At 41.6% G+C, this 26,520-nt stretch overlaps 1 protein-coding gene across 2 annotated transcripts; it reads right to left on the bottom strand.

The window, feature by feature from the left end:
* Positions 1-4,086: 4,086 nt before the first annotated feature.
* On the bottom strand, positions 4,087-26,261 carry LOC147880198 (protein BCCIP homolog). Of its 2 annotated transcripts, XM_087370831.1 has the most exons (7): positions 25,959-26,256; positions 25,542-25,760; positions 6,159-6,368; positions 5,074-5,187; positions 4,771-4,869; positions 4,549-4,605; positions 4,087-4,455 (listed from the first exon to the last, which is right to left on the bottom strand). In XM_087370831.1, the coding sequence occupies exons 1-7, from the start codon at positions 26,157-26,159 to the stop codon at positions 4,363-4,365; spliced, it is 993 nt and encodes a 330-aa protein (XP_087226957.1). In that variant the 5' UTR covers positions 26,160-26,256; the 3' UTR covers positions 4,087-4,362. The 2 variants fall into 2 exon arrangements, with proteins under 2 accessions (XP_087226957.1, XP_087226958.1); XM_087370832.1 differs by lacking the exon at positions 25,542-25,760 and having other exon boundaries at positions 25,959-26,261.
* Positions 26,262-26,520: the final 259 nt, after the last annotated feature.

The following is a 26,520-nucleotide window of genomic DNA, read 5'->3' as shown; positions in this document are numbered from 1 at the left end:
GGACATCACATACTTGAAACCTTACGATCATTAGTTCAGTGAGCAGACTTTAGAGTTCAGAGGCATTGCAGATTGTTCAGGGAAGAGAAGCATGTACATGATAGGAGGAGGAATGTAAAGATGGAGACATCAAGGGAAGAGGACCATACTTTATTTAAAAGAAAGGATGAGAGGGAAATATCAAAGTACTAGCTAGGTGGCTTTACAAGAATGAGCGTGTCTTATCAAGGAATAGCCCCCTCCTTTTATAGCCAAAAGAGGGGGTCTCTCCCAATTAATGCATCCTCCCACATGCATGGTGTGTGTGGAAAAGTCTCCCATGTGGGCTAGGCGGTTACACACTCTCAATTGTGTGCGACAACGCTTTGCCTCAATTTTCCACATAAATCAAGCCCCATATCTTAAGTCTATGATACTCCCTTGATCTCTTTCCAATTTTATAATATGTTCAAATCTCTAGGAGGACAAGTGGAGGGTTGGCACAAGGAATCTTGCCACCTCATCCTACTTTTCCCATTATTTAACTTGCTCTCTTGGACCTTCTATACCTCCCCCACATGGGCCTATCCTATATGGAGGGAATAACCCAATATAATATCCATCTCCACCTATTTTATATTACTTCTCCCATGGACTTTGTGCCATAACTCACTAAATGCAGCCTAGGTGGAAGGGTGGCACATGGAGGAGCCATGCCACCTTACATTTTATAATATTACTACCATGGATTATATACAACACATCTTATGGGTCCTCTTACGTGGAAGGGTGGCACATGGTCATGCCCTGCCACCTCAACCCTGGGTCCTATGCACACCATATTTTATTATACTATTGCCACATATACAAACATACACACATATTAATGCCTTTTCCTTAGACAATTTTATCCATAATAGTATGTGTGTGTATGTGTGTGTGTGTACATATATATTTGTATGTATGTATGTATGTATGTATGTGTGTGTGTGTGTATATATATATATATATATATATGTATGCATAGGTATATGTATGTATATATATATGTATGTATGTATGTATGTGTGTGTGTATAAAGAGAGAGGATTACCAAAAAGCAAGTAAGCCAAAAAAAGTGAGATACAAACCAATAAAAGATTTATAAATCTCCTATTTGAATAGCAAAAAAATCTAATTTATTCAAAAGTCCATATGTTTTCTCAAAGCTAGAAGGTTAAATATGCATATAACTTTAAAGCCACTAACACTAATTTCACATCCCCATAAGAGAGTTGGTAGGTTTCATTACCAAGTCATCATTAGTATCAAAGACAAGCCCTACTGCAATCAAGCTCTCTCTTTCCACCATAGTAATTAAGATCATCAATGTAACCTTCCACACAAGTGGTGGGGCATTTCCAAGGACTCCTTAAATGGATTGGTCTCCATTCTATGCACATATAAATGCTTAGCTTTTTTAACTTTATCCACAGTTGGAACAAAACCCATGTTTCTTTGTTACTTCAAAAACATCATACCCAATGATTCACTCTTACATCCCGCTAATCCAACCAATGCAACAAATTGACCACAAATTCATATTTTGGTGCATGAAATTTTATTAGAGAGTGTAAAAAGACATGATAATGATTTTAAACATGCCTTGCCATTTGATTTGATATGTAACGTGACCTCATTTGAATGTATACATTAAAAGATACAAGGATATGAAAATGCCATCTTTTAGGCCAAACCAAGGAGCTGATATTTTCACATTACAAGTTGTTAAAATTTGATTGTTTTAGCCCCAAAAGACGAGTTTTTGATATACTTTCATCTTTTGATTGTCAAATCCAAACGGCATAATGTTACATATCAAATCAAATGACTAGACATGATTTAAACAAATATCATGCCTTTTACACCATCTAGAAAAATTGTATATTAGAATATGAATTTTATGTATTTTTAACTGGTTTGTTACACCAAATGTAAAACAAGGTTTTCCATAATAGGAAGCAAGACGACATTCTATTTTGACACCAACATCCTCTACCTTTTGATTGCACTCAAAGGGTCACTCTTCATAAACCAACAAGCATGTGTTAAAAAGTACTATTTTTACATTTTTACATTTTCTCATGTAATTGATTAAACCTCTATACATGTTCACATTTTCAATTTTAAAATTGTGACAACCCTTCATAAATCTATATATATATAAATTACTTTAAGTTGCTATTTTATAAATCCCCTCATACACATAAACATGTAAGTCCCCCCATTAAAAAAATACCCCTTAGTGCACTAAAGTACTATGTTACATGTTTATGAGTGACCCCCTGAGTAATTGCCAAATCAAATGGAGTCACGATAAAATAATCCTTAGCTTTGAACTAATTTTCAAGAAATGTGACACATCCCCCTTTTGAATACTTTCTACTTCAAGCAATTATTTTATGGGACACTTAGATTCTTTCTTTTCTTGGTTGATTTTCCTACCATTTCAACATTATATATAAGTAGAAAGTATTCAAAAGGGAGATCTGTATATATATATTGGCATCGATAAATATTTTAACTTATACAAAATAACGAAAAGGTTTTAGCATATTTTAACTCATTTTAACATATATATTGAAAAGATACAAGTATTACACACACACACTAAAAAAATGTATGCCCAATAGTGCTTAATACAATCTTAAGAATAGATACTGTATGGAGGGGAATAATACTCACTGCAAAAGCTAGAGAAGTACTGTATAGACGGAACTAAACCATTGCTGAAGGAACTGTGAATTGGAGGAATGAAGGGGCTGCTTTGATGCAGAACCCTGTTGCTGCTAACTCGGACTGTAGATGCCAAGAATGGGGTAGATCTGCTACTCCCTGATCTAGACATGATCTGCTGCTGATCCCTAAGTTTGCTGCTGAGAATGAAGCCCCAAACAGCCTACAAATGTGGATGGAATGAATGGCCGAGGGGCTGCCCTTATAGGGTCCCCTTGGGCCCTAAACTGACCGACCAGGGACTGATCCCTCTGTCCAGACCTTTCAAGTTGTCTCAACCAACGACCGACTGCCATGTTGCAATCCGTCACATGGCTGCTGACGTGGCATACTGTATGGCCTCCTGACGTGGCACTCACACAGGACCTACATTGTGCTGACATGGCTCTTTATCTACTGCTGATGTGGCACGTTGTAAAGTTTGCAGACGTGGCTATCTATGTGGCAATCTGCATGGCCTACTGACGTGGCAATCCACATGGCAGTCTAGCATGCCACGAGCTTAGGATGCCCGTGACACACCAAGAACATTTCAAGAAACTGCACAAGAAGCCGTTGGTCCAAGAAGGACCCAAGTAACCACAATGAAGAACAACACGATAGACAAGGAGGAACAAAAATTAGGAAATGATGAGGAGAAGTGAACAAGAAAAGCTTAGCAACCAAGAAAGATTACAAGCATCCAAATAAGAAACCTAGTGAAAACTCGAAAAAGCATCAAGTAACTACACAAAAGGAGGATAAGAGCAAAACCAAAGGGAAAATATCATTGCAGAAGCTAAAACAAAGCAAACGAAAGGAAAAAGAGACTTGGCAAGCATAGTCAGTAAACAATACAAGAAAAATGATTAAGACTCAAGTGGCAACTCCATATGAAAATTAGGGGTGAAGCCGCGATTTATACATTGTAGCATTCTGTGAAGAAAAATAGAGATTTGCAACTGCAACAATTCCAATTCGCTATTTTAGAGGAGAGAGGCTATTGCAAGGACAAGGGCAATCTACAAAAAATATTATTTGAAAGTTGTTGATGGATGTAAGAGGCACGTTCTATCAAAGAGTACTAAAAAAATTTCACTGCCTGAGTATTTCCAGATTTGTTCGTAGCAGGTACCTCAATGAAGAACAGAAAGGTGCCCTCATTCACCCCAAAATTAAGCCTTACATGCGAATTTCATTGCTCCTGAAAAATATGTTCAACTTTGCAATTGCCTCATGTAACCTATTGCTTAGACACAGACCTTAGCACAATTTACCATGCATGACGCACATTGTTAATGAATACAGAGGTTATCACAACTTGAGACTACAAACCAGTATCCCAACTTATCATAAAGAGATGAAAGTACTAATGTATTCATACGCAAACACACATTTCAACCCAATGTGTAGCTTTCTTGACTATGTACCAGGCCACTGATTTGAAATACGCAAGATGCTGGCATGGGCCACTTTCTCGGTACAGCATGGACACCCTGATACGCCTTTCAAACTGACCTTAACAACTTTCATCCAGCCCCACCACCAAGACCAACAGTGCCTCAATTGTTGAATCCCGAGACATGATGGGGTTTTGCCAAGTCAGTCCTGATAGATACACTATATAACTCAAGAGTTCACTGTACAAAACTGTGACCTGAAAGCTTTTAATTGTTGAGCACTTAAAACCATCACAAGGCGAAATTGCCTTAAGCCTTGGACCTGCAAACCAACCACATAGATGAGGACCGTGGCTTCACGGAGGTCTACTTTTCAGTGTTTGCAACATTCATATCCACCAGAGAAGCCATTTACCTCATGAGCAGCAAGTGCCTCAGACTTGACAGGAAACTTGCAGGACCACTGACTCAGCTGTGAAATACAAGTTTAGCAAACTTGTAAATGTTAAGTCAACATGAGGGTATAAGAACATGAAGATTTCATGCTACTTTAGCCTTTACAAGAGAGTGCACACTAGGCTGTGCCAACATGAATTTTGTGTAAGCTGCATGGGAAAAGTTTGAAATTGCATCATGCCTCATGTAGCAATTCATCCTCGGGCTTAGTGTATATAAGGTCTCCAAAAGATTCAGAAACATTTGCATCTTCTGTCTCTGCTGCAAGTCTTTTTTGCCTCTGTCAAACACTTTTGAATCAGATTAGTATGCTTAACGTTTTGTAAGTTAAAGAATGCATCCCTGTCAAGAACTTTAAAAGCTCTAGGCAACGAACATCTGTCTCAGGCAGAATCCGTTCTGTTTCTCCATTAAAAAAAGATGATTATTATGTGCTCTTCACCAGAAAAGAAAGTACGACAAAATAACAAAAACAGTATCTCACCTTGACCTTGCTGACTAACTTTGAGGCTTTTTTTTTCTTCCGTAACTGCTGGAATATCCTGGTCATAATGAGATAATGATTGAACTTAAAGGAATCCCGTAATTCCCTGGTTGGCTGCATATCAATATAAACAGCAGATTTGATGTGAGGGATAGCAAGCACAAGGCAAACAAGAACTAACCACAATTGCCTATATACCGCTCATATGACTAGGATGTCCAGTTAAGGTCACAGCAGCAAGGAAATGAAGATTATGCATCAAAAACCTCAGAAGCCAGTAAATTTTTTGACCCATACAAATCAAATAAAATATCAACAACAAATTTTGACGTTAAGGAGCCCATGTGCAATCTTTGTATTTTGGGTGCGACAATGAGAACATATCTTAAAGATTTCATATTATTAGGAAAACTCTTAAGTTACACGTATTTCCTGTACACCATTTGTAAGACAGGAATATCAATTCAAGGAGAGAAAATGGTAGCTTCCTCTATCAAAACAAGAGCGAGAAGGCAAAACTGGAAGTATGCACAAATACTTCAGTGGCCGAAACACATTACCCCATACCTAGGTGGTAAAACTAGAAAAACTCAGGTCAAAACAACGACCATCACAAATTTGACTTCCAAAGTCTCATACACAACCTCTATCCTTTTGAAAGTCGATTATCACAATAAACTACATGTTTCAAGTTATTAAAAACAGCCACAGGACAGTTTATATTCATTATATGACTGTGAGGCACACTTTTGTTGAAGATAATGCTTCAAGCCTCACAAATCTCACTCCCTAGAACTATTTTAAGAGAAAAGCTTGATGAATCATGTCACAAACTTCATGAGTCCAAAACATGAAGTAGTTAACAAGTTGATGCAAACACATTGGCATTATTTCACAGGCTTTCTAGCATATGCTTCAGGGAAACCTGCTTTGCAAAAGACCCATCTTAAACCATATTCATAGCTAATAGAGCACTGCCTTCTCAAATAACAAAAAACATGCACATGGTGATCGCAGAAAAAGAGAGAATGATTATCAGAACCCACAAGAGGAAACCAGACTTGGAGGCGACAGTGAGGATTTACTTCATCTTCGGTTGCCCATGAGATCTCATCAAAAAGACCCTGGTGAAGTGGGGGGGCCAGCTCTTCAGGAATATTGATGATCCTTTCACTAACCAAAAGACCCACACCACCTGGATGTTTCTCAAAGACAGCCTCAAGTTCAGTAGCATCTGACTCAGCAATGCAATTACTGCGTAGAAACTGATGAATGTCCTTCATACAAGTTTGATCCTGCAACAAGACATCAATCTCGATTATAAAATTGGAGCACAGAGAAACAGTTGATTACAAAATATTATAAGGAATGCCATGGCTTGGACAAATCAATTTTCAAAATGGAATATATTCTATATATCTCAACTTAACAAAGAGGCCTATCCACATTACAATATGTATATGTATAACGCAGTCCAGATACCTCAAAGGAACATTGATCTCACATTGGCCTGCATTCCAGAACATGGCGGGAAATCTTTGCTATCATCTATTTATACACCATCTTGCTTTTCAGCATAACAAAATTAAACTAAAATTGTCTCTACATTAACGTTGAGAAAGGTGAGCTTTTCACAAAGAACGTTGAGTACTTGGGGCATGCCATATTATTTGAAGGTATCTCTGTGGATTGCAAAACATCCTCCAGCAGTTTTTATAGCTCTTAAAGAAAATCCCTCTATAGTAATGGTAAGAAGGGCGGGTTTTTCCAACAATCTGGAGTACTTGGTATATCCCATTTTATTTGATGGCATGTGTGTGACTTCCAAAAGATTGAAGTTATACTCTTCTTTCTCAACTAGGCAAAGTTTTATCATGCAAAGGTTAAGATTGCTGTCCCAATATCAAACTTTTGAAAAGTACAACAGCTTCCCTAAGTCTCCCCGACATAGATTATACTTTTGAGCAACTCACGCAAGGACTTGACTATTGCTGACCAAAATAACTTCTTATAGCTGTAAGCATTCTGACATCAAGTCACAATTTCAAATTCGCAATGAGAGTTTCTCGCCATTGTTCATGCGTACCACACAAAGAAAAATAATTTCATGATGAAAACAGATCACCCCTCCCTCAAATATAATAATTATGAATGTTAGACCAACGTGTTGGTTATCCATCCTAGTCAACTACACATGACCATGAGTGCATTCCAGGATTACTCAGTGGTTGAGGGCATATGCTGGGGTCGTGCTGTAGCAAAAGTGTACGTTTGTGTGATTAACTTGAATAAACATGAAATTAAATAGCCTTTAAAATTGAAATTGAGCACATTCATTCAAATGTACACAAGGGATAGAGGTATGTGCCCATCCACATTTTTGGATGAAACTGATGGACCTTGACATTCTCGCACATATTGTACAGATACAATGGTTTCGTTTGGAAAAAGAGGCCAGAACTGAATATCTAGTAGGGGATAGAGATCTAGAGGTGTACATCAAGAATAACTTCAAAAACTCTAGATAAGAGCCAAACTCAGCAAATCTCCAAAGATGAAACCACAATCTTCATAGAACTAGTACCAAGCTATCTCATTGTAGTTCTAGCTTCTAGGAGCTCCTAGGAATAATTCCTAACATACTAGAAATCACCAAACTCATACCCAATAGATAGAACCCAAGAAGCACCTTAGAAACATGTTAGAAATGAGCAAAAATACCTTTAGAAGTGCAGGGGACATTGAGAGATGAAGCCCATAGTCCAATCACAAACCGAAGAACACAGCCTACAAATTGATCTGAAACCCCAATGTCAACAACTATAGGTTTTTTTTTCCCCCCGTGGTAAAGTTGCATATCATAAAGAAAAGATAAAAGAAATTTACAAGTCACCTTCTTGTGGAGAGGTAGAAAACTTCAAACCCAAAGCCTTGTCAAGGCATTACAAGCTTCATCTTTTAAGCCAAAAAGGGCAGTGAGCGCCCGAATCTCCTCGAAGCATTTATCTATTGGGACTCTAGATTTTGGTATTCTATGAAAGACAATATCATTTCTATGCTTCCATATGCATGTCAACACTAGAGCTCTGATCACTTGAAGCATCTGGTAGATTAGATCGTTGTGCTTTTTCTTGTCACCTAGTAAGGCAGTTTTCCACCTGAGCTTGACCTGTACATTCATTTTTGCTAATCTCGTCTTGGTTGCCTTCCACAGTTCCTGAGAGATAGGGCACTCCCACGATAGGTGCATGTGTGTCTCCCTGAAGTTATTGTAGAACGAGCATAGTGGTTGTATTCTCGGGTTCCACTTGGCAAGTCTTTCTCTAGTAAGAAGTTGCCCATTAGAACCCTCCAGATCAAGAAATTTAATTTGAGGTTCTGCCAAACTGATTTTGGGCCTCGCAAATCGCAAGGTTCCATATAAACCCCCTCTCTCCTTACTATCATCTCACACTAAGCATCTACCTCCGACTCTGAGTCTCGACTCTCCCTTCTCCATCTCCAACAAGTGACGAGGCTCAAGCTGCATCAAGCATCTTCATCTCTCTCCCTCTATCTCCATCAAGCACGTATATTACATGTTTTGTACAAGTTTTAAAGCTTGTACAAGTACCTACTCCAAAACTCTAAAATCTGTCTTTTTTTTTGGGTATCGAACGTACCATCGGACGTACGCCTAAGATTTTTTATTGAGTTTAGTACCGTACTAATATCGAATGGTACGCATCGAATGTGATCGTACGTGTCAACCATGGTCCTCCATAGGAAGCCTTTGAAATCCCAAGTCTGCTTGAATACATAGCTCGTCGGCCAATCCGGTTTCAAGTTATTGATCAATCCTTGCATGAACCTCCCTTTTGCTCTGGAACGTTGGTACCTTCTGGTTAGCTGCTCCACTTCCATCCATTTTGCTCCTCCTGGATCCCATATTTGTCTGTAGGTAATTAACCCCTTCCCAAAAAGACGTGTCACCATTCTCGAATCAGCTATTGCATACGCTGGTGCATCCTTTAGTGCCCAATTAGTCAGCCATAGGGATCTTTCCAATGAAACATCGCCCTGAAGTTTCCTGCTTCCTCCCCAATAGCTCCCCTCTGCTTTAGTCTTCCACAGTGACATTTTTGAAAGCATTTCCGATGAAGGGATTCTGAATATTCTGTCAGACAGTATTACATCTTGTCAGGGCACTCTGATTCCTCGTGGAGCATTTCTGCATATGAGGTCGAGTGCCAATTCTGCTCAAGGATGGTTGCTTCCCAGCTGCATTAGTGTCTTCGCACAGAGAATGTCGTTCTTATCTTTCATTCGCATCAACCAGACCTGCTCTTTACAACAAAGGAAGGAGGAGGTGTGGGCACTAAAAGCATGCCATCTTCCCTCCCATACGAAGTTATTGATGCATCTGTCAACCTTTCTCAGACAGTTTTTTGAGAATGGCATTAGAGACAACACATAGACTGATTCCAGCACGTGTTTAGCTACTATTAGCCTTCCTGTGAGTGAGAGCGTTTTGCCCGACCATTTGTCAAACTTTGCTTTAATTCTTTGAAGTGCCCATTTGAACTGATCTTTCAAACTCACTCCTACTCTGATTGGGCAGCAAAGGTACTTGATTATCTGGCCTTTTGGGACCCAATTGAAGTCAAACCTGTCCGACCATTGGGACTGCTCAGTCCACGAGAGCCATAGGGCTTCTGTTTTGCTGTTGTTGATTTTTCGAGCCAGATAATTCTGCAAATTCATTAAAAATCTCCATGAAATTCACAATGTTTTTTTCCGACCCCTCTAAGAGGCACGTGTTGTCCTCTACGAAAATCTGCGCGCAGTAGGTTGTGCCATCCGGGAGCGGTAGTCCCTTCAATGACCCTCTGTTTTTATGCCAATCAATTTGGCGCAGTAGTGGCTCAGTTACTATGGCAAATAGAAGGGGTGCCAGTGGACATCTTTGCCTGACTGATCTCTGTAGCTCAAAGCACTTGTAGTAATATCCGCTATCTGGCCAGTGGACATCCTTGCCTGACTCATCTCTGTAGCTCAAAGCACTTGTTGTGATATCCATTGATCCCTATTTGGGCCTAGGCATAGGAAAAAAGCATACTGACCATACCACAGAATTTTCCCCCAAATCCCAACGCTCTCATTGTGGATAGGATGAAATCTCATGAGACTCTGTCGTAGCTTTCTCTAAGTCCATGTTGAGCATCACATACCGTTGGTTTTCCGCCATTGTGTAGTCTATTGCAATCAATGCGTTGAGAACTGCATCTTTGATATTTCTTCCTGTGATGAAGCCATACTGCCTCTGATGAATGATTCTTCCCAAGATAAACTTGATTCTATTGGCTAGCAGCTTGGCTATGATCTTATATGTTGTGCTGAGCATTGCTAGAGGTCTCCATTGATTTGGTATTAACTTGTTATGACATTTTGATAATCCCCGTGTTTAAGCTTCGAGGCATGGCTCCTTTCTTGCACAACCACTGAATCGGTTTGACCAACTCGTTTTTGCACAGTGGCCAGAAGTGTTGGTAGAACTCTACTGGTATTCGATCTAGGCCCAGAGCTTTTTCTTTAGGCATTTGCATTACTGTAAATCTGATTTCTTCCTCGAAGAAGGGTTTGTAGCATGGAGTCTTCGTAAATGTTTACTCTCCTTGGCAACTCTGCTAGGAATTGGTCCATCCTGGTTTCGTAATTGTCCGGCCTTACTGGACTGGAGCCAGCTATAGTTGATGAAGCATGAGATTTGCAGAACTGGGATGCTAAAACATGTTGAGCATTAGGAGAAGGTAACCAAATCACAATTTACCTACTGCAGGTGAGGGTGGCAGAACCAAAGCCATTTCTGCTAGTTGCAACAGGCTGCTCCTAACTGACAGTAAACACCATTAAATTCGTAGAACATGCAGGAAATTAAAGCAGTGAAATACCTTATGTTTAGGAAAAAGGTAGGAGTGGAAGGTCATGGGCTGGACCTACAACAGAGACTTGTGAGGGGCTGCACAAGGACAAGAGGAATCAATCCTTATTAGAATTCAGCTGAGTAATGGAACTCTTGCTGTGTATTCTATTTCAGTAATGAAGTACAAATCATGAATGAATGCCAAGTACAACTAGGGCCCTTATATAGGTATGGCCCAAGTGAGTACGAAGTAATATTGCATATGGGATTACCTCCTAGGATGCCACGTGGCAACTTATGGTATCCCCTAAAGAAAGGAAAAACACTTATAAGCCAATAAAGGCCTTTCCACTAACTTTAGCCTAAGTAAAAGTAATCCTCTGTTACAATCCTCCCTCCTCAAATAGAAATTTGTCCTCAAATTTGAAAAGGATGTAACCTGGATATACATTTCTCCTTCAATTCTGGTCATATCAGCTGAACAATGAAGTTTCTCAGTCAAATACCTCGTTGTAGGCATGCTGATCTTTAAATGGATCATATAATATTCCCAAGAAATCAAGCAACAGGGTGGAAGAGCTATGATGTCCAATATAACAGATTTGAACATATAATTCAGTGAGACACATGCTGATCTGAAAAAAATAGTGAATGCCGGCTGCAACATATCCATATATGCCATATAGCAAAAGAAAATCAGATCTGCCCATAAAGATGCAATTTTGGCCATAGAACTCAGCTAAGCAAATGAGGGTACTGCTCCACAATTGTAGATGGCTGCCAAGAAGACTCCTCATTAGGTAGACCTCTCCATTTGATAAAATATTCCATGTAGGACTTGTTCCTCAATACATGATCTCTAAATCCAAGGATCTTCTCAGGTATATACTCAATCTGGCCCTCTTCATCCATAGGAGGTAGCTCTACCATAACTTGCTCCTTAGGTCCCAAATATTTCTTGAGAAGTGACACATGGAATACTTTGTGTATTCTAGAGGATGATGGAAGCTCCAGCTCATAAGCCACTTCCCCAACTTTCCTCAAAACTTCGTAAGGTCCATAATACCTATGAGCAAGTTTAACATTGGTATTACCTTTCAAAGAAGCATGCCTGGACTTATGTAATCTGAGAAACACATAATCCCCTTCTTCAAAATGAAGATCTCTCCTATGCTCATCAGCATAATCATTCATCCTTGCTTGGGCCCTTACCATTTTATCTTTACATTGCTGTAATAGAGCAGTCAAGTGAGCCAAATCATCCTTGGCTTGCTAGCTGGTCAATGCTTGATCAATAATGGTTGATGGAACATGAGCTTTACAACCAAACATAGCTTCAAAAGGGCTCATACCAATCGAAGTGTGCTTGGTGGTATTATAACAAAATTCAGCTAGTTGCAACCATTGATCCCACGATGCTTGGGTCTCAAAGCAAAAATGCCTTAGATACTGTTCCAACCAGCGGTTAACCCTCTCTGTTAGCCCATCAGTTTAAGGGTGATCTGCTGTACTTGGGGTAAGAAGTGTTCCCATAGAACTGAAAAGCTCTTGCCAAAAATGCCCCATGAACTTAGCATCACGATCACTCACAATCTCCTGAGGAAGTCCATGTAATTTAAACACAATCTCCATGAATTGCTTAGCCACCTTGGAAGCTGTAAATTGGGTCTTAGTAGGAATGAAGTGGGCAGCTTTAGTAAGTCTATCAACAACCACAAAGATGATGTTCCAACCCTTAGAGGTCACTGGTAGACCTGTAATAAAGTCCATGCTGATATGTGTCCATTTACCTTGAGGTATGGGCAAAGGTTGTAGTAGACCAGATGGCCTCAAATTCAACTCCCTGTTTTGTTGACAGGGCTTACAGCTTTGTACATAAGCAAGAACATCCTTCCAAAGCCCCTTCCAGTAAAAACTCTGTTTTACCTTATCATACGTCTTGTTGAGGCCTATATGCCCAGCCATAGGAGATGAGTGAAATTCCTGTAAGATTAGCAGCTTATAGGAGGAATTTTTAGTAAGAAATATTCTATCATTATACCACAAGAGCCCATTGTGCAACTTGAAATTGGGATATTGCTGACAGTCAGGACTCATCATCATCAAAGCCTTCATTCACACAGTCCTGATATTCGTGGAATTTAGATTCTGCTGCAGGAGTGTTAGGAGATAAATCATCATCAATCTCTAATATCAAGCTCAACTTTGCTCCTGTTTTAGCTTTGCACACATTCCTATGTTCAAGGGTCCACTTCTCACCACAAAGGTAGCACAATTCTTCTTCTTCCTGTCATCAGTAATTGCTTGAGATAACTGCTTAACCAACTTGTTTCTTTTATCACCCAGATCATCCTTTGGAGTGGGTTTAAAAAAATGGTTTTACATCTGTAGCCTTGTAAGACTTAGGCTGTCCCATGCCACTGCCATACACTGTGGGGAACCTAGAAATAGAAGAAGTTGTAGCACTCCGTGAAGGGCAACACGGGTAGTGGTCTTTCCGAGTCGTGGCATTTACCTTTTTTAGATCTATGCATACTCGGACTTTACCGTTCATTTATAGCACTATGACAATGGGGGATATCCACAAGTCCATATGCTCGATCTCATAGATGAATCCTACATCGATTAATTTTTCCATCTCTTCTCTAACGATCGTCCTCGTATATTTTGGATTCATCGGGTAGGGTCTCTGCCTTACCGGTCTAATATCATCCATCATAGGGATGGTGTGTTGTACAAAATCGTGTGGCATGTCCTTCATATCAATGTGCTTCCAAGCGAGGCGATCTTGAAACTCATGCAGGATGGCAATCAGGGCTACTTCTTGCTCAGTGGTGAAGTCAACAGAAGCCATAAAACCAACTGGGTCAGCCACATGTACAGGATCATTATCATCATCATCTGAACCTAAGTCTCCATCAATTTCGGGATCCACATGTCTCTTCCCATCATAGATTTGGCTTCTCTTGAACTGGTCAAACCTTTTATTGAGAGTGGTAGACATGTTCTGCATCCTTTGGCCAATCCTCTGATTATTGGTCTTGATCTCATTGGTTAACTCCTTGAATATCTGTAGCATTGGGTCCATAGAACTCCTTATAATTTGCTCCTGGTTAAGGGATGTTTGTACTTAAGGAGTTGCTGCCATATCCCCTTGAATATTGCCAACATGAGGATCATTGGGCTCAGAAACTACAGCCTGATCATCAATTGCTTCCTTCTCTGAGATGGAATCATGGATACTCATTGGCTGCTTACTAGCTTGACCAAAAGACCTCCTTACAGGCATCTTTAATGACTCGAATCAAGAGTAAATGCACTGTCTTAAGCCCTGATCAAGAATAGCTCAATTTCCAAGGAGTAGCAAACTGTTGCAAGGCTCTTTTTGCACAATGTGTAAACCAAACTGTCTAGAGACCTATGTAGGACTTTGAATTCTTTGGACAGCCAATTCTCTGTCAAAACTATATACAGAAGCACTGTTTGGGTTTAGTCCATTTAAAGGGTCAAAATCAGTAAGTCTCCCTCAATTTAGCATAGGTTGGAAAGTATGCAAATGAACCAGTACCAAAAGCCCCAAATGCTAGTCTTGCCCTAATTTTGCAGGCCAACTTTCTGAGAGAAAACTTGAAATTTCCCACTTGATTAGGCAATCCTTATGCTAAGAATGAACCATAGAGCCAATCAAGAGTAAAAATTCATAACATTACACCTGGATTGCGAGAAATTGCTAGAACTTTTGGCAAATAATAATCCTGCGCTAGCTATTGCAACTGAATTTCAAATTTCTCAATAACAAAAAACCATATCAATATCAAACTTTATCAATTGCATCCATGGAGCTGGGCTACCATATGCACTAAAGCTGACCCAAAATGGAGTTATAAATCTGAATTTCCGCAGCATTTCTTCTATTCCAGCCAGTCGAATTTGCTCATAGCTCCTCCATTTGAGCTCATACCTCCACGAACGTTTAGGAGCAGCACCTAGAGGCTATGGTGACCAGAACAAGCCAACTATGACAAGGTTTGGTGCATTCAACTAGTAGATCGTTGACTGGCTGTCCATTCCACCTGCGACTGGAATTCAAGTGCAATATGGGGTCAAACCCTAGTAATTTCGTGATTCCAGCACATAGGGATGATCGGGAGATCAAGGGCTTTCCATTGATGCAAAAAGCCCCAAAATCTGATGCACTTTGAAAATCAGGGTTTCCCAGAGCCTGCCACATTACAGCTCACTTCTGGCGCTGATATTTTGCACAGAGGTAGGCCCTAGGCTCAAGAGTAGATGCTCCAAATTTCAAAGTAATTGGACAAAGAATTTCCCACAAATTCCCACGAAAAGTGCTTCTAACTGACAGTAAACACCATTAAATTGGTAGAATATGCAGGAAAGTTAAAGTAGTGAAATACCTTATGTTTAAGAAAAAGGTAGGAGTGGAAGGTCATGGGCTGGACCTACAACAGAGACTTGTGAGGGGCTGCACAAGGACAGGAGCATCAATCCTTATTAGAATTTAGTTGAGTAATGGAACTCTTGCTGTGTATTCTATTTCACTAACGAAGTACAAATCATGAATGAATGCCAAGTACAACTAGAGCCCTTATACAGGTATGGCCCAGGTGAGTACAAAGCAATATTGCATATGGGATTACCTCCTAGGATGCCACATGGCAACTTATGGTATCCCCTGAAGAAAGGAAAAACACTTACAAGCCAATAAAGGCCTTTCCACTAACTTTAGCCTAAGTTTAGCCTAAGTAAAAGTAATACTCTGTTACAATAGTTGTAGGAGATTAGAGCATGTAGGTGTGATTTGGTGCCCATAGATCAAATCATAATTTAGTTTGCAAGGCTGGGTTGGCTGATCCAAGAGTAGAAAGTGGAGCACGAGATCAAGGAAATAACAACTTTTCTTGGGAATCAGGAATGTTGGATGATAGAGGTGGGGTAAAACTCGTAAGCGTGACTAGGAAAGTCGTAGACACCTGGCCATCCGCCATGCAAAGTGTAAGGTGGTGAATAAGAGGACTTCATCTCGGCTCCTTGGGCGGTTCGTGACTCCTCCTCTCCCATGAGAGTCGTCTTTCTTGACTCTTGGTCATAGTATGGAGACGAGCTCAATCTAGAGGAGGCGTCAGATGGCACTACATGGTTGGAGGTTGATGCTGGCAGCACTAGGCGTGTTTGTAACTCTCTATAACGTGATTGAGGTCATGGCGGTTCAGCTAACTAGTTCTAGAGATTATTCTTTGCATGTGTTGCAACAGTTGCTCTCAGGCTGTGTGACTGTTGAGGCCAACTCTGTGTTGGCGCATATCGTAGCGTCTTGTCATTTCATGTGAGCCGATAGTGCATCGGCTCACTTAGTTTGGTTATCTGGTCTTTGTGACTGGGTGTATAGTTGTTGGCAAGCCTTGTAAGTCGCAACAAGCTTGGTCGGGCTGAGTGCCAAGATTTCGAGGGATTTACAAAATATCAAGTCGTGGTTCTTTATATTTCATGTAAGCGTTTCTCTTCCAAGTTGTGTGTTCCAACAAGTTTTATAATCTCTGACATCCAACAAGTGGTATTAGTGCAGGCCTTTATCCTGCTTGATGCATTTGAGGGCTCATACCTATATCCTAAAGTTTTCACAAGGAGATTCGACCTAGTAAAGGTTCCTAGAGATCTCAAAAGAGTGAGAAGCTGTCGAAGGAGAAGGACGTATCCTCTTGACATACTAGCTAAAGTGTGCAGCCGAGCTCTACTACTATAAGAAGAAATATGGACAGCTGGTCTAAGATTTCCTCCAAGTCAGGCTTGCTAGAAACTCTTGAGCTTTCATGATGTTGTAGCAATGTTACTAAGTGAGAAAAGGAGAGTGGAGATTAGTATTGTAGGCACAGGGAGCAAGCATTTGCAGTCAAAGGAAAAGGGAAGATCACGGACGGAGGTAAGAAGACCAACTGCAAGTATTGTGGACGAGAAGGCCATGAAGAGAAGAACTGCTATAAGAAGGCTTATGATGATAAAAATGAAGATAGAGTAGCTCGAAGGTATGCCTGATTGAGGACAATGAAGAGAACGAGCATGTAGCAAGGCTGATACAATGGAGTGCCAATGATCCACCTGGAAGATGACTACGCATTTTGAAGCTTGTTCGTTTCATTTTGGCTTGGCAGTTCAATTTCCTTCTTACTCAGTTTATGGGGGGGGCTTGTTGGCATTCTTGGATGGTAGAGGTGTGGTATATCTCGTAAGCGTGACTAGTAGCAAACACGTGGCCATCCGTCCTACAAAGTGTGAGAGGTAACTCACTATAGCTCACAAAATGGAGTTGCTGAGAGAGAGCACAAGACCGTCACAAAGACAGGTTTGACCATGTTGCGAGGGAGAAATCTTTCGAAAGCTTGCTGGGGTGTATATCATAATTCAAATACTACATAGACTTATCCACACTGTTGATAGAGAGAGCAGCATGACTAGAAGATAATTGAAAGATTTTATGGGTGTAGGAAGCTCAGCAACCACCACAGACAAACCCAATAATGGGTATGAAAACAAGATAATTGAAAGACTTTATTGGGACTTCATAGGCCTAGAATCTCACCAACCACCAAGGACATGATCAACAGTGGGGCACTCATCGTGGAGAGCCTTGTCATCCCACATTCTATGGATGAATACATACCTGAGTTTTGTCTCTATCTCTCTCTATCTCTCTTTAGAAACGTTTTGTGTATGAGTGTGATCATCTATTGAGTTTACTGAGGGTTGTATAAGCTACGATCGGAGTGAGAGGTGTGAGAGATTCTATCCTCCTATTTCCAACAGGAACACTGCTCAACAATCCCCACACCTAAGCTGAAGAAGGATGGAAGAACTGCTCCACCACAAGGCTGGAAGGACTCTTCTAGAAGATGCCTAGAAGAACTTCTCCAGGTGATGCACAAGGCGCTGGTCCACGTGTGGAAGAACTGCTCCACCAGAAGATGAAAACAAGGAGGAAAGGGGGGCCTATATATATGCAGCCTCCCCCTCCCTAGTTGGCTGATCTAGAAGGGGGGACCGACCCCCTGCTACAGGGGCTGACCAGCCTAGGTGGGTGACCCACCTCTAGGGCTGCCCACAACCCTATAAACAGGGCTCACTCCCAGCCTATGGGGGGCTTCTCTCCAGCAAAGGTGGTCAACCTGCATCCAAAGCCTGCATCTAGGGCCTATAAGAGGCGCCCCCAAGAGCTGTCCTATGGCAACACAACAGGGCTGCCATACCCTCATAGATACGCACCCCTCCTGGGATCCTCTTGTAGGCCATTCTATGGGCTACATAGGTGCCACTTATTCCTTGGTATGTGCCTTGTAGGCCTAGTTATAAGCAGTTAGGACTATTGGTACAGTTAGTACATGTACCACCTAGGTCAATTAGGACACTTAGTCCAGTTAGGGCAGTTAGCCCTAGGGTTTTGTTATGTTGGCTCCCCCTTGAGCCTACACACTTGTGGTTGCAGCATTTTCAATACAGCATCTCGATTTTGCTCTTCCATCACTCATTATGGGCTCTTTTTGTCCAATAGTGGTATCAGAGCAGGTTAGGGATCTTCCCCTCAGCCATTTCCAGCCACCCCGAGCTCTCCCTTGCTCATTGACGGCTGTTTGGTGACCTTTTCTTGCTGTTTTCTCTGCTGGTCTGCACGCATTTCCAGGTCCGACCACACGTGTGACCATCCGGAGTCCTTCCAAACTTTTATGTTGCAAGAAGGTTGTGCCTTGGAGCATTTGCTGCTGTTTTCGGTGATTTCCACAGCTTTTTCAAGCTTCTCCAGCTTGCAACGACCCTGTACGGCGCACTTATCACTGTCTTCTCCACACGTGTGAGCCGTACAGCTGTACGGCACGTTTACTGCATTCCTAAATCTGTGCGGAGCAGTACACATTGATTTCGGGGCACGTGTGAGGTGCACAACACCTGTACTTGCTGTACGGACGGCATCAGCAGGATTTATTGCAGTACGGACTGCCAAAACTTACGTTTACTTGCTGTACAGAATTGCTGTCAGCTCATTTATTGCAGTACGGACTTGGGACAGGTGCATTGAATGCTGTGCGGCCTGTGTACGGCCCTGTACGGAATTCGCAGCAGGTTTTGAAGACAGTACAGTCTGCCTCGAACCACGTGTCAGTTTTTTGAAGCTGTATTCAGCATTTTTCCTCAGAGTTCCGAGCAGTTTGGTGCTGCCTCGTGAAGTGTGCTAGCTTCTAGAGCAGTTTGGAGCCAGCTATGGCATTTGAAGCTTGTGCAGTCATTAGTTCTTGCAGTTGCAAGTTGTGTCTCTACTTTGCCTTCTCCGTTGTGGTACTACTCTATTTGCATCAATGGCTAGCAACAAAGATGACCTTTTTGGTATGCTTGGGGCTGATGACAAGCTTGATGGCACCAACTATCCCATGTGGTCATACATGATGGGACATGTTTTGGTTGCCAAGAATCTATGGCATATTGTTTCAGGTTCTGAGGCCAGGCATACACGTAATGCCGCCTCTTGTGCTGCACCCATTGCCTCGAGTTCTTCTTCAGATGAAGCAGATTCAATGGGATGGTCGTGATGCCAAAGCACATGCCTTGATTGCTCTTTCAGTGAAACGGGCTATTATCCCTTGTATCAGGTCTTGCAAGACAGCTAAGCAAGCATGGGATCAGCTTGCATCTTTGTATCAGGTGCGAAATGATGCGAGGGTTGCCTATCTCCGCAAGTAGTTGAAAGACTTGATGCTTGAAGAGGGTGGTAACATGGATGCCTATCTCACTAATGTGAAGGATTTGAAGAGCAGTTGGCCAACATTGATGAGATTATGCCTGATTCTCAACTTGTTTCTAATACCCTTGATGGGTTGCCTAATTCTTATCAAGGCTTTGCTACTACATTGAGGTTGGTTGTAGGGGGTAATGCCAATCATTTCTCATTTGACCAACTGGTTGCTCTTCTTCTTCAAGAGGAGCAAAATCATGCGAATCGCAATGCTTCTATGGCTAGTGATCAAGCCTTTGCTGCCCAACACAAACACAAATGCAAAGGCAAGGTTTCAGCCGGTAAACCCTATCATTCCCATGCTCATCATTCACATGGTGTCTCTTCTTTAGGGGATAACAAAAAGAAGAAGAGATGTAATTATTGCAAGAAACCTGGGCATGATATTTCTAAATGCAGGAAGCGCATTGCATCTGAAAAGAAGAAGAAAGAGTCTAGTCTTGCAGTATTTGGTTCTTCTAAGTGCAAAAGATCAACATGAGTCTGCTAATTTTACACAAGACCAGCATTGGGCTTTCTTGGTTACATGTCACTATAATCCTAATGTTCATGATGCTTGCTTGGCAGTTTCAGATGTTCATGTGCCTAGTTCTTTGATAGTGGTGCTAGCAAGCACATCACTTCCTGCAGGAAGTTATTAAGCTCATTAGAGCATACATCTAAGGGAGCCACTGTCACATGTGCCAATAATGCATCATATACCGTGAAAGGTATTGGGCAAGTTGCTCATACTACTGTCTCTGGTGGTGTTGTCACTCTAGAGAATGTGCTTTATGTTCCAGACATTTGTAAGAACCTCATTTCTATTTCAGCCATAGCTACATGTGGCTATCAGATTCTTTTTTATGGTGTTAGGTGCACAATGTATGATGCTACACATGCCTTTACTCTGGTCTTAACTGGCACATTGACTAGAGGTCTTTATAGACTTGATGCTTATGACAAATGTTTGGATGATGATACTGCACTTGCAGATACACATGCCTTTGCTCTTGATTCTACCATGGCAGATACCCGTTTGTGGCATGAGAGGTTTGGACACCTCAATTTTGGAGCCTTGGTGAAGTTATATAAGGATGGTATGATTATTGATCTTCCCAAAATGCATATGCCTTCAAAGCATGTTTGTGAACCATGCTTGCTTGGTAAGATGCATTGTGTTGTGTTTCCCAAGGATGGGAGAGTTGGTGCTTCACGCAAGCTTTATCTGGTTCATAGTGATGTTTGTGGACCCATGAGGGTTGAAGCTCTTGGGGGCTTCTACTATTTTGTCACTTTCATTAATGACTTCACCAGGTACACTTTGATTTTTGCCTTGAAATCCAAATCTAAAGTTTCTTTATGCTTCAAGCACTTTATTGCCTTGGCTGAGAATGAGAGTGGGCTGCACATTAACAGGTCAGTTAGGACACTTAGTCCAGTTAGGGGAGTTAGCCCTAAGGTTTTGTTATGTTGGCTCCCCCTTGAGCCTACACACTTGTTGTTGCAGCATTTTCAATACAGCATCTCGTTTTTGCTCTTCCATCACTCATTTTGGGCTCTTTTTGTCCAATACCTCCATGGCCATTGTGGTAGCACATGGACCAGCAAGAGGCTCTGGATAGCCATGCAGTCCTAACCTCTATCCTACTCTATCCTCACGGGGGGGCAGGCACACCCATAACGAGGCCCTCTCTCTATACTGACCTATCCTCACACTGGGCGGGCAAACCCACAAGCACTGGCCCTCTCTCACAAGTGACATCAGAGATGTTGACCTCTAACAGTTCTTCACGAGGAGGTAACTGTAACTGTGTGTGACGACATGAGTTGCATTGCAATTGCAAAGAACCCCGTTTTCATGCTCATATGAAGCACATCGAGGTCCACTATCATTTGGGAGCTGATCGAGGATGAGATGTGAGCTAGTTCTCTGTACCCCTGGCTCCGCCGATTCGTCCTGTGGGTATAGAAGCTTCATCCACTTGCGTGCTATGGTAGAACATGTAAGTAGTGCTGTTGGTGTACTTGAAGCTTATGTGGTTGGGGTTACATAAATTGACATCAGCATCAAATTCAATCTTACAATGTGCTCTGCCTAAAGGCCCCTCCGTCTGCAACAAGTTCCAGCCAGATCAGTTGGATTTTGGAGCAGACCTGGTCGGGCCAGATCTGCTGATCTGTCGGCCATTTCTCCAAACCCAGTCGGTTGACTAGGGTCCTCTCTCAGCCTATAAATAGCCAGGCATTTCAGCCACTTCTCTTATCCAAACTGAAGCCTCTAAAGGCCCCGTGAATCACCATCTCAGTCTGAGCGTCTCCTTGATTGCGATTTGTGAACAGCATCTTGGCTGGTTGTTCCTGCTCTTCATGGCGGAATTTTTCCCATGCTTGGTGCATGAGTTATATATCTTCTCTATTTGCTGTATTCTCTGATTGATATCAGTAACTGTATGCTGTTGTACCTGAGGGAGATCCTTGTGTGAGTGAGTTTATTCCACACTGCTAGGGTTGCTGTCTAAACAGTCCTCTAATTCCAACACAGCTTCCATTGAGGATAAAGCAATAATGCTTTTTTTCTTAGTGCTCCACAGTATTACGCCAGTTCCAACGTTGAAGCAATATACGGAAGATCTTTTGTCATTTAAGCACTCCGCCTAATCACTATTAGTAAACCCTGATAGTTTTAGATCACTGCTTCTTTTATTTTCAATCCCATAAGTCACTGTTGCCTTGACATACATCTTGGCTGCCTACCAATGGCTTTCTTTCGATTCAGCGCTTTCTTTCGAATCAGCCATACATTGAGATACTGCACTGATGGATAAGCTATGTCCAGTTTTGTGGTGGTCAAATATATTAGGCTACCAACTAGTTGCATGTATAGAGTATCATCTACTCCAAGACTATCTTATTTCTCACCTGGATTCATTGTTATATTACTAGGCTTGCAATCCTCCATCATGAATCATTTGAGCATTTTGTTTGCATACTCGGTTTGGGATAGGAACATTTATCTTGACATCAATTTCCAAACAGTAGTGCACATAGCTAGGGTCCTTCACGTCAAAGGCTTTGTTCAAGTCCTCCATGTACCATTAGTTTCTTATTATTAGTGATGCCAATGTCATCAACGTATAAGACAACAAGCACAATATTGCCTTTGTCATCATGCTTTGTATATATGTCATAATTAGATGGACTCTTATTGAATCCATTTTAATGAAGGTGTTGATCAATTTTTGAATGCCAAGCGCGAGATACTTGTTTTCAAAACATACAAAGCTTTATGCAATTTGCAAACCTTCTTCTCCTTGCCTTGGATCTCAAATCCACGTGGCTGATCCATGTAGGCATCGTCTTACAGATCACTGTTAAGAAAACCAGTTTTCACATCCACCTATTAAAAAGGCCATCAGTACTATGCTTGACTACTGGTGCAAAAGTCTCATCATAATCTATGCCTTCCTAGAAGGGCATAACCCTTTGATACCAATCTGGCTTTATACTTTATCACAATTCCATTACTCTTCATTTTACTCTAATACACCCATTTGTTTCTGATGGAAGTTTTTGTTGGAATAGATTGGTCACCTCCTTGAGGACCTATATCCTGGCACGGCTAAAATGCCTTCCACTATTACAGATGTGACACTAAGACTCCAGCAAGCCAGGGATAGTTGTAAAGATTGAGCAACCCTTTCAGTCCCAGCAAACATACAAGCAGCTCAAGCCAAAGGTGGCTGTAGATGACACCAGCAAGCACTGATTGTTTAAAGAGAGAAATTATGTCAATCTGGGATTGTAGAAGAGCAGGTATGCTTCTTTGAGGACCCAACACCAGATTGGCCCACAGGTCCCATACCTCTTTGCTGAAGAAGCAAGCCTTAAACATGAGATTTAATCTCAGTTCCCACCCATAGTGAAAGGGCACATTCAGTTCCTGAAAGAGGAATAAGGCAATTATCTTGTACCCCAACAAATAGTAGGCCTTACCGACATCATGGCACTTATCATGTCTACTACTCATCTTCTCTAACGTTCCTTCCAATTTTTTCGTGGCAAGAATGATTGTAATATAGCAGATAGAATTAGTTGTCCGTCTCGACAAGTATGGCATAAAACCTGCAACGATCGTTCATAGGCCCCATCATCCTACTAATGCAAGTGCGAGAGATGCCAGTTCAAACATAACAGCCACAATGGTTGTTCGCAGGTCCCTTCATACTAGTAATGCAAGTGTGCAGTTCCTTGCAATTCTGCCTTCAACATGCTCCTCTTAGCGATACATTGTTATTTGATTGGAAGATAACATGCATCGCTGACAAGTTGGCCTAAGGGCACAGGCAGCTGACAAGTATGTCCAATGTATAAGGCAAAAGGGGCTTACCGTTTCTTTGGCTCTATGGAGGTGTCCCCATAAAGTATTTGCAGTGGGATCTCGGGGAGTGGGAATGGATTGATGCAAGGACAGAGAGAAGAGCCTCCCTTTCTTTCAACATACGGTTAGTAATGCCACGAAGTTTCAGCTTCCCCTGTGAGACTGAGGCCCACCAGAGCTCCTCATTGGAAGAATTATAAAATTTCTGCTGATTTGCAAAAAACAGTTTAGGAATAGAAAATTCACTCTATTCTTTTGGCTTTTATTCATAGGGGGATTGCAATGAACCAATGGAGACCCAACTTTGAGGCGGATTCCACGTGTATTTGTTGCCTTTCTGTTGAGGAGTCTATTCAGGGTTACTTATGGGACTGCAAACAAGCAAGGATCATTTGGAAGGGGATTGCTAGACTATTAAGCACCTATGTGCGTTCCCATTTTTTCAAGACCTGGGGCTCAACAGCTTGCCTCTCTCTTTCAAGGCCTCACATATTTACAAGAGACATGACTCTTTTTTGGGCACTTTTGGCTCGACGACATTTGTTTAAGCCATGCTCTCTCATATCTCTGTGGATACTTCTTAGGATTTTGGCGAGTGTATCAACGTGGCATATTTGGAAAGGCAAATGCACAGAGGCTTTGGATAGTTCCCAAGCCCACCCTACACGCACATTGGCCAGTATTTTGACCATGGTGGCCATTTGGGGGAATATGCAAGGGTCTTCATGGACAGCCTCCACTAGGAGGACTATTTTCTTCAGGGAGTGGAGCAGCTCCGCGTACTTCTAGAAGTCACCTACAGGGTTCAGGTGGCACTTTCAGCCTCAACCTTGCATTTTCTCTAGCTCCTTAACATGAGTTTGATTTTGCCCTATTAGAATATTGGTTTTCCATGCCTCTCATGATATACTTCTCCCTTGAGCTTTGCTCTCAGAGTTTCTTTCATACTTAATAGAAGCCTCTACCATTTTAATGGCAACTAGCTTGAGTACGAGCTGCACCCATTCTCAATAAAACACGGTACTGGAGATTAGCATTGTAATAGTTATGCCATCTCAAATCTTGAGTTGTATATCAATAAAGAGTTGCAATTGCATTTTGTATTTTTATATTCCAACCAAGTTATCTGTCCATTACGTCTCCTTTGTCTAGGGTCAGAATAACCTAAATGGAGCTTTCCTAAAAAATATGGATTTTCCCGATCACTCAATAGACACAGGCCACTGGCCGTTGTGCTTTTTTACTTGGCCAGCACTAGAGCTTTTTATGAAACTCTAAAATCCTACGAAGCCATGTGACACATTCTAAGCTAACTGGCACATTATTAGCTACTTACAATATACTTAGCAGCTGGGCAAGCATTCTAGTGAGAAATGGTGTCCTTTTAAAAATGGTTCTGGCTAGAGATAAACCTTATATCGTCCCAAGTTAAGGGCAGTAATCACACCAATTGGGCTTTCGTCCTCAGCTGTCTTGATGACCGTCCCCACCGTTGTCTGAGATAAAATAATGTCTACAAAGCCGCTTAAATCCCAACTAGTGTCGTCTAAATATGACTTCAACAATGCCTTTACACCGTGATAATCTTCGGGTTTTGGATCAAAAAACTCGAAGTCTACGTTTACAATGCCCTGCAGCTCAAAACCGACCAAAAAACCACATTTGCCAAACGTAAAGAAATCACGGAGTGAAAAGGGAATGTTATGCTGAGCGGCCATAAATATCCTGACTCCAAAGTACATCAGAGCGGGAATATGTTAAAGGCAAGATGAAGAAACGCTTGAACATCATGTCGAAAATTTGACATTTTCCCGCGGACAGAAACGAACCTGCGAATTGTCATCACTGTCTGACTTTTCAGCAGACAAAGATCCTGGTAATTTGGTATCACCCTTCCCTGTCGGCTCCTTGATTTCAGATTCGTTGAGGAGAACATTTGCGACGTCCTCATCCCCAAGCTGTGCTTCTTCAGCCACCCGTGTTCGCTTAGCGGATGAATTTTTAGCCTTTTTTTTCTTGTTAGGCTGCATAATCGCTCATCTTACGATAGTAGTCTGATACCGTTTATTTATAAAGAGAGAAGAAGAGATGCCTTCAGCTTGTTCACTCGAGGGCGCCATTTAATCTGAGCCGTCGGTACTTAGAATACCTCACAAAAGTGGGAATGGACTCTAGGTCGGCCATTTTCCGGGTCGGAAAGTGCCCGGCCAATAACTCTCGCTCGCTGGTTGCTCACCATTGGCTGGGGACATTCCTTCTCGGAAATAGGAAAAAATTGGTTGCTGCTTGGGCCCTTGCGCGCTATAGTAGGGGCTAGCAGAAGATGAAGGTACCAATTGTTGAGAGAAGTCATAAACACTTGGAACGTACCCACATATAAGCTTGAAAAAG

The sequence above is a fragment of the Dipteris shenzhenensis genome, chromosome 32 (assembly GCF_047967505.1).
Source record: "Dipteris shenzhenensis isolate YYH24624 ecotype China chromosome 32, Dip_SZ_1.0, whole genome shotgun sequence".
Lineage (NCBI taxonomy): Eukaryota > Viridiplantae > Streptophyta > Polypodiopsida > Gleicheniales > Dipteridaceae > Dipteris > Dipteris shenzhenensis.
Note: the sequence above shows the minus strand (reverse complement) of the source record. Positions and strands in the feature narration are given on the sequence as shown.

Excerpts from the sequence above, each read along its gene's own strand:
- LOC147880198 (XM_087370831.1), bottom strand. The coding sequence starts at position 26,159 with ATGCAGCCTAACAAGAAAAAAAAGGCTAAAAATTCATCCGCTAAGCGA. Across the intron at positions 4,870-5,073 it reads AGTTAGTCAGCAAGGTCAAG|AGGCAAAAAAGACTTGCAGC; the intron begins GTGAGATACTGT and ends AGTGTTTGACAG. Across the intron at positions 4,606-4,770 it reads AGGATGAATTGCTACATGAG|CTGAGTCAGTGGTCCTGCAA; the intron begins GCATGATGCAAT and ends TGTATTTCACAG.